This window comes from Sus scrofa, chromosome 6 (genome assembly GCF_054392235.1).
Source record: "Sus scrofa isolate SSC_HxYL_T2T_F1_AM1 chromosome 6, Sscrofa_HxYL_maternal_Yorkshire_Landrace_v2.0, whole genome shotgun sequence".
NCBI classification, from domain to species: domain Eukaryota; kingdom Metazoa; phylum Chordata; class Mammalia; order Artiodactyla; family Suidae; genus Sus; species Sus scrofa.
Genome location: NC_139388.1, coordinates 83,652,815 through 83,668,030, shown reverse-complemented (window position 1 = coordinate 83,668,030; position 15,216 = coordinate 83,652,815). Strand labels below are relative to the sequence as shown.

Sequence of the window (15,216 nt, the reverse complement as noted above, 5' to 3'; positions counted from 1 at the left end):
TATCCCATAGTTCTCCTATATTCGTTTTTTTTTTTTTTCCCTTTCTCACTTGGATTTCTATCCGTTGTTCTGATTGGGTGATTTCCATTATTCTAACTTCTATATCGCTTATTCATTCTTCTGCATTATTCATTCTGCTTTCAATGCCTAGAGCTCAGCTTTCATCTCAGCATATGAATTTTCTAATTTTTTTGCTCTTCCTTATAGTTTCTAGTTTCTTTTTCCAGTAATCTGGATTTCTGTTGATAGCCTTTCTTAATTCTTTCAGTATTTTCATTACCACCTTTTAAAACTCAGTATCTATTAGACTGAAGAGATCTTTTTTCATTGTCTTTCAGGGGAATTCTCTTGGTCTTTTAACTGGGAGTGGTCCCTCTTCTTCTTCATTTTACTTAGATTTCTCTTCATCTGTAAGTTTAAGAGAAACAGTTATCCCTGTGGTCTTGGAAGGCTGTTTATATGCTGAGCATCCCTATGTAGCTTGTGTGGGCTTAATATCTTTGACAAGAGCGCTGCTTCTAGTTTGGATGTTTGCCACCTCTTTCCTGAGCATGTGCTAGCCCTTGATATGGGGTGTGCAAGTTCAGCAGCCTGTGCATACTTCTGGGGCTTGAAGAGGCAGGGGAAGCTGTTGGTTCCTGCTTGTGGGTCTCGTAATAGTAGTGGTGACCTGTGCTAAAACACATCACTGGTATTTTGATAAGAGATTGCATTGAATCTATAAATTACTTTGGATAGTATCCACATCTTAACAGTATTATATCGTCTAATTCATGGACATGGACTCTCTTTCTATTTATTTGTATCTTCTGTAATTTCATTTAGCAACATTTTATAGTTTTCAGTGTATAGGTCTTTCATTGCCTTGGTTAATTTTATTTCTAAGTGTTGATTCTTTCTTTTTTTTTTGGTCTTTTTAGGGCCACACCCACAGCATATGGAGGTTCCCAGGCTAGGGGTCTAATTGGAGCTATAGCCTCTGGCCTTCTCCACAGCTATAGCAATGCAGGATCCGAGCCACATCTGCAACCTACACCACAGCTCACAGCAACGCCACATCCTTAACCCACTGAGCAAGGGCAGGGACCGAACCCGCAACCTCATGGTTCCTTGTCGGATTTGTTAACCACTGAGCCACAACGGGAACTCCAAGTGTTTATGCTTTTTGATGCAATTATAAATGGAAGTGGTTTCTTAATTTCCTTTTCAGATATATTGTTAGCTTATAGAAACAATTTGTTTTTATGTATTTATTGTCAGTCCTGAAACTTTGATGAATTTGCTTATTAATTCTGATATATTTTTATGAAACCTTTAGGATTTTCTACATATATCATGTTGTCTATGAATGGAGATAATTTTAGTTACTTTTTAGATTTGGATTCTTTTTCTTTTTTTGGCAGTTCCCATTGCATGTCGAAGTTCCCAGGCCAGGGATTGAACCTGCACCACAGCTACAGCAGTGACAAAGCTGGCTCCTTAATCTGCTGAGCCATGAAGGAATCCCTTAACTGTTTTTATTCTTTTTTATGTCTAATTGCTCTGAGTAGAATTTTTTAGTACTCTGTTAAATTGTTGTGGTGAAAGCAAACATCTTTGTATTCTTGATCTTAGAAAAAAATCTTTTCGTCTCTCACCAGTGAGTATGTTAGATGTGAACTTTTTCTATATTGGCCTTTATTATATTGAAGTAGTTTCCTTTCATTCCTAGTTTATTGAGAGTTTTTATTGTGAAAGGGTGTTGAAGTTTATCAGATGCTTTTTCTGCATCAGTTCAGATGATTGTGTTTTTTCTCTTCACTTTGTTAGTGTGGGGTATTACATTGATTGATTTTTGTTTGTTGAACCATCCTTGCATTCCAGGAATAAATCCCATTTGGTCATGGTGTATAATCCTTTTGATGTGCTACTGAATTCTGTTGTTAGTATTTTTTTGGAGGATGTTTGCTTCAGGGATATTAATCTTCATTTTTCGTGTAGTGTTTTGGTATGTTTTTATTATCAGAGTAATGTTAGCCTCATAGTATGAGTTTATTCTCAACTTCAGTATTCTGGGAGGATTTGAGGAGGGTTAGTGTTAATTCTTTAATGTTGAGTAGAACTCAATAGTGAAGTCCTGTGATCCTCGACTTGTCTTCGTTGCAAGGTTTTTGAACACTACTTCAGTCTCCTTTCTAGTTACAGGACTCTTCAGTTATTTTGTTTATTCGTGATGCAGTCTTTATAGGGTGTGTTTTTCTAGAAGTTTGCCAATTTCAAATAGATTTTCCAGATTTTTGTGCATGATCCTTTTTATTTCTGTGAAATCAGTTAAAATATTCCCTTGTTGAATTATGATTTTATTTATTTATCTCTCATTTTTTTTCTTATTCAGTCTAGTTTAATTTAGTTGATTTGTTGACCTTGGACTATACTAATTTTTTTCTAGTCCATATTTTTAAAAATATTCTTTAAATTTTTGGTTGGTTGTGTCCATGTCATGCAAAATTTCCTCAGCCTAGGACTGAACCCACACCACAGCAGTGACTGGAACTATAGCAGTGACAGTGATGGATCCTCATCCTGCTGAGCCACCAGGGAACTCCTGCTTTAATCTTTATTATTTTCTTTCTTCTAATAACTTTTGGTTTAGTTTGTTCTTCTGTATAAGGTGCAAAGTTAGGTTGTTTATTTGAGATTTCTTCTTTTTTAATGTAAGCAATTACAGCACTAGATTTCCTCTTTAGTGCTGTTTTTATTGCATCCCATAAGTTTTGGTATGTTGTGTTTTCATTGGTCTCAGGATATTTTGTAATTTCCTTTGTGGGTTTTTTTTTTTTTTGGCACATTGGTTTTTTTAAAAAGTCTACAGTTTAATTTTCACATCTTTTTTGCTGTCCATCTGCTGTTGATTTTTAGTTTCATTCCGTTAGATTAGAAAAGATAGCTTTTAAAATTCATTAAAAATCGTTTTGTTATCCAGACTTATGGTCTGTTTTGGATAATGTTCCATGTGCACTTAAGAAAAATACTTATTTTGCTCTTATTGGATCATGTATTTTGTATGTCTTTTTGGTCTTAATTAGACTGTAGTATTATTTAGGTCCTCTGTCTTTTTTTAATTTGCTTTTTTAGTGCTACAAATGTTGCATATGTAAGTTCCCAGACTAGGGGTTGAATCAGAGCCATAGCTACCTACTACACCACAGCCACAACAATACCATTTCCCTGACCCACTAAGCAAGGCCAGGGATTGAACCTGCATCCTCATGGATACTAGTTGGATTTGTTTCCACTGTGTCACAGCAGGAACTCCTCATAGCCCTCTATTTCTTTATTAATTTTTTTTCTGGTTTTCGCTCCATTGTTGAAAATGGGACTTTGTACTCTCCTGCTGTAATAAAACTGCCTCTTGGAGTTCCCGTCGTGGCGCAGTGGTTAACGAATCCGACTAGGAACCATGAGGTTGCGGGTTCGGTCCCTGCCCTTGCTCAGTGGGTTAACGATCCGGCGTTGCCGTGAGCTGTGGTGTAGGTTGCAGACGCGGCTCGGATCCCGCGTTGCTGTGCCTCTGGCTACAGCTCCGATTCAACCCCTAGCCTGGGAACCTCCATATGCCGCGGGAGCGGCCCAAGAAATAGCAACAACAACAACAACAACGACAAAAGACAAAAGACAAAAAAACACACACACGCACAAAAAAAAAAAACTGCCTCTTTCTCCATTTAATTCTGTCAATAACCGCTTCATAGATTTAGAATCTCTACTATTTAGTGAGTATATGTTTCCAAGTGTTCTGTCTTGGTGAATTGACTTTTTCCTATTTTATAATGTTCTTTGTCTCTTGTTGTAGTTTTTTACTTAATGTGTGTTTTGGCTGATTTTAATATAGCCACCCCTGTGTTCTTTTGGTTACTATTTGCATGGAATATCTTTTTTCCTTCTTTCAGTTTTAATCTGTATTCTTAGGTCTGAAGTGAATCTTTTGTAGATAGCATATAATTGAATCTTGTTTTATAGAATCCATTCTGTCTTGATTAGATGAGTTTAATCTATTTACATTCAAATTAATTACTGATAGAGGACTCACTGTTGCCATTTTGTTATTTAGTTTCTACATGACATATAGTTCTTTTTTTTTTGTCATTAAATTATTTTTCCCTTACTACCTTCTTTTGTATTTAGTTGCCTTTTTTTTTTTTTTTTTTTTTTGTCTTTTTGTCTTTTTGCTATTTCTTGGGCCGCTCCCGCAGCATATGGAGGTTCCCAGGCTAGGGGTCGAATCGGAGCTGTAATCACCGGCCTACGCCAGAGGCACAGCAACGCAGGATCCGAGCTGCGTCTGCAACCTACACCACAGCTCACGGCAACGCCGGATCGTCAACCCACTGAGCAAGGGCAGGGACCGAACCCGCAACCTCATGGTTCCTAGTCAGATTCGTTAACCACTGCGTCAAGATGGGAACTCCTAGTTGCTTTTTTTAGTGACTTGTTTTAATTCTGTTCTCACTTCCTTTTGGGTGTGTTCTATGGATATTTACTTTTTGGTTACCATAGGGAGTGCATATAACATCCTATACTTGAAACATTCTATTTTAACTGATAATAACTTCAATTATTTATAAATACCCCTTTACACCTATGCCGCCTCCCTTTCAAGTGAATTTTTAAAATTCACTTGTTGTATTTTTATATTCCAGAAATTGTTTGCTTCTTTTTACAATATCTATTTCTTTGTTGATACTCTCATTTTGTTTGTATATTATTTTTCTGATTTCCTTTAGGTGTCTGTGTTTTCATGTAGTTTATTGAGCATATCCAAAATGGTTGTTTTGTAGTCTTTTTTAAGTAATGTCAAAGTCTATGTCTCTTTAAATTGGGTTTTTAGAGATCAGTTTTGTTCCTTTGCACGATGTTTTCCTGTTTATACGTATGCCATCTAATCTTCTCTTGATAATTGAGCATTTGAAAAAAGAGCCATTCCTTCCAGTGTTTGAAAACTGGCTTCTTGGCAGTGGAAGACCACCAGCTATCTGCCCAGTCAATGTATAAGGCCTTCTCAGATATTTTCTGTACATAAGTTTCCCTGGGCCTTCGTGTTTAGTTTTCCCTTTAATTCCACTTTATACATGGCTTCTTTTAAACCTTGTAATTTCTTGGAGTTCCGTGTTGGCTCAGTGGGTTAAGGATCCAGTGTTGTTACTGCTATGACTCACTTCAATGCTGTGGTGTGGGTTCAGCGCCTGGCCTAGGAACTTCCTTGTTATCATAGGCACAGCCCCCACCCCAAATGTTTAATTTCTCAGTCTTACACCTGCTTGCTCTCAAGGCCTTAAAGTTCTGTTGTATTCCTCTGCTGGTCTTGCCCCAGGTGCTTGCAGATCTGAAGCTTTCCTACAGGTCTCATTTAGCTCAGCAAGTGCCACTTCTTTCAGTGACTCAGTCTTTTTTTTTTTTTTCCCTTTTTAGGGCCGCTCCTGTGGCATATGGAAGTTCCCACATGCCACAGGAGCATGCAATCCTTAATGCAGTGATTGAGGCCAGGGATTGAACCCACATGGATACTTGTTGAGTTAGTTACTGCTGAGCCATAATGGGAACTCCCCAGTGACCCAATCTTATATTCAAACCATGTCACTGTTTCAGTCAGTGCTCTGAGTCAGATGAGACTGAAACCAGAGTCCCTCAGTCCTCAGACAAGCCAGAGTGTTGCCAACACCCACGGCTCTTTTCTTTGTGTCCTGAGGGAGGAACTGGGTACAATACCCTTGTGTGTTTGCCTCTAGATTGTGCCATGCCTGGTAGGTACTGCGATAAGGATAGGAAAAAAGACCACTACATTTCCTGTTCCTTTGATTGTGGTTATGTAGAGCCCAGGGGGACAGTTTTTGAAAAATTGGACATTCCTGGAAGCTGTGCTAGTGGAAATTATTTTAGAGTTCACAGTAAAACACAGTACCTGTGGAAATTTGAGAGCGTGGAAACAAACCGTCTCTCAGTCATCAGAAATGGAAAGTTTGTGGGTTTTGTTTTTGTTTTGTTTTTTTGTTTTTTTTTTTTGAGGAAAAATAAGATAGGGCAACAAAGTGAATATTTATTATTTATTTATTTATTTATTTATTGTCTTTTTTTTTTTTTTTGCCATTTGTTGGGCCGCTCCTGCGGCATATGGAGGTTCCCAGGCTAGGGGTCTAATCGGAGCTGTTGACACCAGCCTACGCCAGAGCCACAGCAACGCGGGATCCGAGCCGCGTCTGCGACCTACACCACAGCTCACGGCAACGCCGGATCGTTAACCCACTGAGCAAGGGCAGGGACCGAACCCGCAACCTCATGGTTCCTAGTCGGATTTGTTAACCACTGCGCCACGACGGGAACTCCATATTTATTATTTTAATAGCAAGAATTACTTTCAGCTCTGGTATTAATCTAGGACAGTGTTCTAGATTGTTATACAATATAAAAATGGTGATTGTTATACAATATAAAAATGTCGCATTCTAATCAGGAAAGTCTACATATTGGAAATGTTCCACTTCCACATTCACAATGACAGTTACACATTTTCCAAAGTTTAAATTTTCATTTTAAAGCTTGCATTTTATCATTGGTATCAAATATTTTTAATTTTCTTGGATGCAACAGGTTTACTTTACTCATTTTTAGTAAAAATATGCTATTTACCAACATCTGTGTAAGCAGTTTGTCTGTTATTTATTTGAAGTAAATGATGCTACATGGAAAAACCACCTAGTAACTCATAGTCAGGTTTTTTCTTGCTATAACCATGTTTCCTCAGTAAGTTGTGGAAGTACTTTGTCTTCTCTCATTTGGTCACAGTATTTTTTTTTTTTTTTTTTTTTTTTTTTTTTTTTTTGTCTTTTGTCTCTTTAGGGCTGCACCTACAGCATATGGAGGTTCCCAGGCTAGGGGTCTAATTGGAGCTGTAGCTGCCAGCCTACATCCACTACAGCCATAACAATGCCAGATCTGAGCTGCGTCTGTGACCTACACTACAGCTTATGGCAATGCCAAATCCTTAACCCACTGAGCGAGGCCAGGGATCAAACCTGCAACCTCATGGTTCCTAGTGAGATTCATTTCTGCTGTGCCATGACGGGACATGTTCTTTATTTGACTTCATTTTTATGATGTCTCTATATGACCAAATTATAGAGGTGTGGAACAGGTTAGTAGTTGCTAGGTGTTTGGTGCATGAGAGGTGAAGGGAGGAAGGAGTAAGGAAAGAAGATGCCTCTGGCTTTTATAGGGTAGTGTGAAGAATCTTTGTGAAGAACCTTTTCTGTACTGTGACTGTAGGCGTGGTTATAAGAACTGATAAGTGTGATCAAATTGTCGAGAACTAAATATACATGAAAATGTGTGTGCATGTAAAACTGGTTAAATCTGAGTAAGGTTGATGGATCATATCAATATCATCTTTCATGTTTGGTATCATACAGTAGTTATATAAGATGTTACCATTAGGGAAAACTAGATTAAAAGTATTTGGAAATTCTTTCTATTATTTTTTAAACGCCATGAGACTCTACAATTATCTCAAAATAAAAATTAGGAGTTCTTGTCGTGACTCAGAGGAAACAAATCCAAGTAGTAGCCATGAGAATATGGGCTCTATCCCTGGCCTCACTCAGTGGGTTTAAGGATCTGGCATTGCCTTGAGCTGTGGTGTAGGTTGCAGATGCAGCTTGGATCTGGCGTGGCTGTGGCTGTAGCTGTGGCCTAGGCTGGCAGCTGTAGCTCTGATTCAACCCCTAGTCTGGGAACGTCCATGTACCACATATGCAGCTCTAAAAAGAAAAATATAATTAATATGCTGTCACAGAAGTGATATTAAGTACTGCCCAGGGCTCTGTAGTCCACATTTTAATAATCTGTTCCGTAAAACTTTAGTCTTTATTTAGCCAAGGAAAACAAGCACAGTTGACTCTCTAACCATTCTCTTAACAGCTTGTCAGCACCATTTGCTTATTTTTGTTACCTCTATTTAATTAAAAAAAAAAATAAAGTCCATCGGAGTTCCTGTTGTGCCTCAGTGGTTAACGAATCCGACTAAGAACCATGAGGTTGTGGGTTTGATCTCTGGCCTTGCTCAGTGGGTTAAGGATCCGGCGTTGCCATGAGCTATGGTGTAGGTCGCAGACGCGGCTCGGATCTTGCATTGCATTGCTGTGGCTGTGGCATAGGCTGGCGGCTACAGCTCAGATTAGACCCCTAGCCTGGGAATCTCCATATGCCATAGGAGTGGCCCTAGAAAAGGCCAAAAGACAAAAGACAAAAAAAAAAAAAAAAAAAAATCCGTGACTTAAAAGAGTTGAGTGAAACATGAAAGGAATGATGAAGTTGAATCTGTAAGTGTATATACTTCTTGTAAACTTGTACAGTGAATTTGATTACCATTTACATATGAAGCATTCATATACGTATCTGTGGAGACGGAAATCTTTGTGATATCTTTCAAGATATTTGAATGGGGACAGTACAAAGGCAATGATGACTTTCAAAATGATACTCCATTGATCTATCCCTAGTTCTCTATGCATTTGATGTTATGAAACATGTTCATAGAATGTTCCCATTCAAGCTTTTGTAATATTTATCAACAATGCATAATAGTATATTGAAGAAATTACTCCAGAATAATTTAATCAATAAGCTTGATTAATCATGTCATTAAATGCAGAGAAGAGATGAAAAGCACAGAGGCATCTTTTACAGTTGTATTCCCTGCAGTAACAACATGTACATGTCATATCATTCCTGTGAAATTTCTAAAACTACCCACAAAGAATGGAAAAATTCTCTGAGAGAAAACTGAGCAAGCTATTGGCAAAATTTCTTTATCAGTGCACTTAATAAAATATTGCTAATGGCTCAGTGGCATACCTCATGAAAGTGGAATTGCTTCCATGTGTGCCAGTCATCAGATGTTATGCTTTGCATTCAGGTAGAACTGCTTTTCTCCAGAGTATGTATCATTTCTTGGCATACCTACAATTTAAATGAGAAGCAGGCATTCCCGTTCTGGCACAGTGGGAATGGCGGCATCTCTGGAGTGCTGGGACACAGGTTTGATTCCTGACCCAGCATGGTGGGTTAAGGATCTGACATTGCTGCAGCTCTAGTGTAGGTTGCAACTATGGCTCAGATGTGTGGAACCCCATGTGCCTCAGAGCAGCCAAAAAAGAAAATAAATAAATAAAAGAAGTACTTGATTATTTTTTTTAATCTGTTTAAAAGAGTAATAATCCCCAACTATAGAACAGTTTCATTGTTTTATTAGTAATCATTTCAGAACAGTGGTAGAGTCTCGGTATTGATAGAGGTCCACCTGTGTGAGGACAGTAACAGTGGTATGACTGAATGAAAGAACTTGAACCTGAATGTTAATTCATATACTTCTTTTGCAGTTTGTTGTATGTTGATTTATATGGCCCCAGTGTTGACGATATTAGTGAAAATTTTGAATAAGATAAAATATGGCCAACATGCATATTTTCAGCATGCTCTGTGAAAAAAATTGGATGCTTTTCCTTCCTTTAGTACACTAGTTATGAGAGTGCAGAGTTCTCACTTAACTTTTTTTTTTTTTTTTTGGTCTTTTGTCTTTTGTTGTTGCTATTTCTTGGGCCGCTCCCGCGGCATATGGAGGTTCCCAGGCTAGGGGTTGAATCGGAGCTGTAGCCACCGGCCTACGCCAGAGCCACAGCAACGCAGGATCCGAGCCGCATCTGCAACCTACACCACAGCTCACGGCAACGCCGGATCGTTAACCCACTGAGCAAGGGCAGGGACCGAACCCGCAACCTCATGGTTCCTAGTCGGATTCGTTAACCACTGCGCCACGACGGGAACTCCTCACTTAACTTTTTGAAGTGCAGAAAGAGATAACATTTCTCTGTATTTTCTTTAGTGGTACAGCTAAATGCTATATTTATTATCTTTACAGCCAGAAGCTTATGCTTCAACATACCACCAACTAAATTGAAAATAAAGTGCAGTATTTTCTGCTTATCTTCAGGTTTACTTTTCAAGGTTTCAGTTAACTACAGTCAACCACAGTCTCAAATATTACATGGAAAATTTCATAAATAAATTATTCAGCAATTTTAAATTGCTCACTATTTTGAGTAGCATGAAATTTTTCTCATCAGGAGATTTAAGAGAACCTGTAAAGAATGCTGCACAGATTCTGAATTTATCGATATTGTTATAAAGATATGCTGGGGTTTTTTGTCTTCTTTTTTTTTCTAGGGCTGCACCCACAGTATACGGAAGTTCCCAGGCTAGGGGTTGAATTGGAAGTGTAAGCTGCTGGCCTATGCCACAGCCAGAGCAATGCCAGATCTGAGCCACATCTGTGACCTATACCATAGCTCATAGCAACACTGGATCCTTAACCCACTGAGTGAGGCCAGGGATCGAACCTATGTCCTCATGGATACTAGTTGGGTTCATTACCATTGAGCCATAACTGGAACTCCAAAATAGGTTTGTTTTTTTTTTTTTTTCTCCTAGCTTTTGCCTTTTATTTATTTTTTATTTATTTATATAATTTTTTTTTATTTTCCCACTGTACAACAAGGGGGTCAGGTTATCCTTACATGTATACATTACAGTTACATTTTTTCCCCCACCCTTTCTTCTGTTGCAACATGAGTATCTAGACAAAGTTCTCAATGCTATTCAGCAGGATCTCCTTGTAAATCTATTCTAAGTTGTGTCTGAAAAGCCCAAGCTCCCGATCCCTCCCACTCCCTCCCCCTCCCATCAGGCAGCCACAAGTCTCTTCTCCAAGTCCATGATTTTCTTTTCTGAGGAGATGTTCATTTGTGCTGGATATTAGATTCCAGTTATTTTTTATTTATTATTATTATTTTTTTTTTTTTTTGTCTTTTTGTCTTTTGTTGTTGTTGTTGTTGCTATTTCTTGGGCCGCTCCCGCGGCATATGGAGGTTCCCAGGCTAGGGGTTGAATCGGAGCTGTAGCCACCGGCCTACGCCAGAGCCACAGCAACTTGGGATCCGAGCCGCGTCTGCAACCTACACCACAGCTCACGGCAACGCCGGATCGTTAACCCACTGAGCAAGGGCAGGGACTGAACCCGCAACCTCATGGTTCCTAGTCGGATTCGTTAACCACTGCGCCATGACGGGAACTCCATTAGATTCCAGTTATAAGTGGTATCATATGGTATTTGTCTTTGTCTTTCTGGCTCATTTCACTCAGGATGAGATTCTCTAGTTCCATCCATGTTGCTGCAAATGGCATTATGTCATCCTTTTTTATGGCTGAGTAGTATTCCATTGTGTATATATACCACATCTTCCGAATCCAATCATCTGACGATGGACATTTGGGTTGTTTCCATGTCCTGGCTATTGTGAATAGTGCTGCAATGAACATGCGTGTGCACGTGTCTCTTTTAAGTAGAGTTTTGTCCGGATAGATGCCCAAGGGTGGGATTGTGGGATCATATGGAAGTTCTATGTATAGATTTCTAAGGTATCTCCAAACTGTTCTCCGTAGTGGCTGTACCAGTTTACATTCCCACCAACAGTGCAGGAGGGTTCCCTTTTCTCCACAGCCCCTCCAGCACTTGTTATTTGTGGATTTATTAATGATGGCCATTCTGACTGGTGTGAGGTGGTATCTCATGGTAGTTTTGATTTGCATTCCTCTTATAATCAGCGATGTTGAGCATTTTTTCATGTGTTTGTTGGCCATCTGTATATCTTCCTTGGAGAAATGTCTATTCAGGTCTTTTGCCCATTTTTCCATTGATTGGTTGGTTTTTTTGCTGTTGGGTTGTATAAGTTGTTTATATATTCTAGAGATTAAGCCCATGTCAGTTGCATCATTTGAAACTGTTTTCTCCCATTCTGTAAGTTGTCTTTTTGTTTTCTTTTTGGTTTCCTTTGCTGTGCAAAAGCTTTTCAGTTTGATGAGGTCCCATGGGTTTATTTTTGCTCTAATTTCTATTGCTTTGGGAGACGGACCTGAGAAAATATTCATGATGTTGATGTCAGAGAGTGTTTTGCCTATGTTTTCTTCTAGGAGTTTGATGGTGTCCTGTCGTACATTTAAATCTTTCAGCCACAAAATAGGTTTTTTAAAGTAAAGCTGTAAGATACTTTGATAAACACTTTACTGAACTTTTTAACACTTTGTGTATTTTGTTTGTTTGTTTGTTTGTTTTGTCTTTTTGCCATTTCTTGGGCCGTTCCCACGGCATATGGAGGTTCCCAGGCTAGGGGTCGAATCGGAGCTGTAGCCGCCGGCCTATGCCAGAGCCATAGCAACGCCAGATCTGAGCTGTGTCTGCGACCTATACCACAGCTGTCGGCAGCGCCGGATCCTTAACCCACTGAGTAAGGCCAGGGATCGAACCTGCAACCTCATGGTTCCTACTCAGATTCGTTAACCACTGAGCCACGACAGGAACTCAGCTTTTTAACACTTTGATTTGAGTTGCCATGCCATATTTATTCACATTATGATACTGTTCTTGCCATTCTTTGACAGACCCCTTATCCCTCTGGACAGAATGCAGGTCCAACCACGTTGGTATACCCTCAAGCTCCTCAGACAATGAATTCACAACCTCAAACCCGTTCTCCGGTAAGTAAGCAGAAGCTTGGTCTAGATAATATTCTCCACCTAAGTTTGTGTTTGGAATAGCTTAGATTCTTTCGGCTAATTAATATCTTTACTCAGTTTCAGAAATTTATTGCAAAGCTTTTTCATAAATTATTATTACTACTGCTGCTGCTTCTATTGTTGACCAGCATTGAATTTTCAGACCTTTCCTATAGAAATAATATTAGTTTGTTAAGAAAAAGAAGAAATTGAGCTTTTTATCTTCTTTCACTTTTCTGTGTCATTCAAGTTATGGTTGCATTCAAGTTCACTTCATTCCAGCTCTTAATTTGTTACTTGTATTCTTCAAAATTCAGAAGAAGAGTAAAGCATAGTTTTGAAAGTAAACTGAGTTTCAGTAATTGGATTCTGCAATTTCAGTAGTTTGAGAAATAATATTTCTGAATCAGTGTTACTAGATTAGTTATAATCACTTGACAGTGTGAACATATGCATGACTTGCACCAATGGTGTATTTATTTCTTCAGATGTTAAATAAGTTGTCATATCAATGTAAATGCTGTCATCCTCTTTGTTCATCCTTTACATGGATTGCAATAAGTATTGCAAAGACTGAGATTTACTCAGGGTTCATCCTCTGTTTCACAAAAGTGTACAGTGGCTTCAGCTGTCCATTCCTTAGAACGCTAGTTGTTTCCGACCCTGCATGGTTAGTTTTTGCTCGAAGGTGCTTCTGTAACATCTCACATTGTATCTCATGCCCCCACTTGTATCTCAGCTCTGTGTTTTCCTCAGATACAGGAATCTTCTTTTGGTTCTCCACCTTTGCTTTTTTTGCCTGTATGTAGTGCAGGAATATTTCATTGTGTTAGCTCCTATTCATTTGGTTTTGTGCATGAATTTAGAAATGTTGAAATGTATATGACAGAATTGCTCAAAGAACTAGTAGATCATAGACTTCACCACAATGTAATCTCTTTCTTATCCTCTTCCCAACTTCCTTTTCCCTATTGCCCTCTTGCCAATACCTGTTCTTAGATCCTGGTTCTCCCTATGGGGTGGAAGAACCATTCTAGAGGTGGGACTTTGGTCCTAGTTGCCTGTTTGCTTGTCTGTTTTGGTTTTCTTTCCTTTTATTTATTTGTTTATTTTTGCTGACATGATCAACAGATATCTGATTTTAGTTTTGTTCTGAGAGTGGTTTGGGGGTATGGACACTTGACTTCTTGGAGTGGGCCTGAGATCTCGCCAGATTAATTTAGATAGGCCCCGGTTCAAATCATTTAAACATGGACCATTTATGGTAAGCTCTCATTGCAAAGAATTCTCTGGCCCGCTTTACCCCTCTCTCCCTTTTATAATTATTGGGGGAAAAAAAAAGAATTAAATTTACATGGTTAGAACTGGCGCAAAACCTGACTGAAGAGCTGCATCTCTAAACCAGTTTTTTTGACAGCCCAGCAGAACAGTGCCAATACATTGCACAGACAACTGGAAGAGGAGGAAGGTTTTGGAACAGACTCCCGTTTACAGGTCCTTGGCTGGAAGAGGCTGGATAAAATACTGCATTGTAAGCAATATAACAAACTGTACTTCTTGCAGGCAGTGGTGCCTCTGGCACTCATTATTTTTGACCACATCCATTTATTGGCTGATGAACAGAAATGCATTGATTGCTTCCTCTCTGAAAGTCTAACCTAGCATGGCAGTTTTTGCCAGTCATAGTGGGGAAAAGAATAACAAATTGGGTGGGTCTTAGACAGGAGTAATTCGGGGTTTAGATTTTTCTGTATTTTAAACTGGAAGAAGGATATCCCTTTCAGATAAATTTGATTTTAAAAGATAAAATTGCTAGGCTTCTTTTTTCCCTCTTTCCATTTTATAATTGAATATCAAGGGGGAAACTTTCTATAGTTGTCAGCCATTTTTCTGTGGTCATAAACTCTTCAGATACTATCCTCTATGCAATTTTTGCCATCTGCTCTGCTAGTGACCATCACCACCTCCATTACTAAAAACCACACACATAGCATTCCATTACTTACCCCAAAACAAGTGCAAGACTAGCAGACCTCATACTACTCTTGCTTGTTGTTTTGGGTCCAGTTTCTTTATTTCATTTGTGTTGGTGTTGGGAGGGTGAAGTTGGGTTTGCGATTTGGCAGGATTGCATTTTCTTTTTACATCCCAAGTTGCCATAGTCTAGTCTCATCCATCCCATAGCTGTCCCAACTGGTGAGGAGAGGTAAGCTGTTGCACTAGGGAAGGGACTCTTCCCACGGCTTTGTAAAGCAGCTAAAGCTTACTCCATTCTATTTCTGCATTAATGGGCCATTGGCAATTGCACAGTTTAGGCTTTTCTGTTCTTCCCTGGACAGCTGCCTTTGCAATTCAACCGGCTTCAAGTGGCCCCCCTCCCTCCTTGAGGTGATCTTTATGCCTGTATTTCTATTTGATACTTAGTATCTTATTAAATTTATGTTTTGAAAAGTCTTATTTAAAAGTAAAAAATAAATTATTGGTAAGCTACCTATGTGTTCCATTTTTCTGGTTATATTGGAACTCTTTAAACCATAATTTATTTTTTAGTAGTCTCCAAAATAGTGAAGCTATTGA

General features: G+C 38.9%; 1 protein-coding gene across 50 annotated transcripts in view; it reads left to right on the top strand.

Annotated features, from left to right (window-relative positions):
* EIF4G3 (eukaryotic translation initiation factor 4 gamma 3) overlaps nucleotides 1–15,216 on the top strand; it is a 356,484-nt gene that overhangs the window by 167,917 nt on the left and 173,351 nt on the right. For 29 of the 50 annotated variants that reach the window (XM_084963220.1, XM_021097672.2, XM_084963219.1 and 26 more), the window contains one exon: nucleotides 12,526–12,621. In XM_084963220.1, coding sequence (XP_084819346.1) covers nucleotides 12,592–12,621 — 30 coding nt within the window. In that variant the 5' untranslated portion in view covers nucleotides 12,526–12,591. Of the gene's footprint in view, nucleotides 1–12,525; nucleotides 12,622–14,056; nucleotides 14,171–15,216 lie in introns of all 50 variants that reach the window. The other 21 variants (XM_084963201.1, XM_084963199.1, XM_084963197.1 and 18 more) reach the window with 1 other exon arrangement.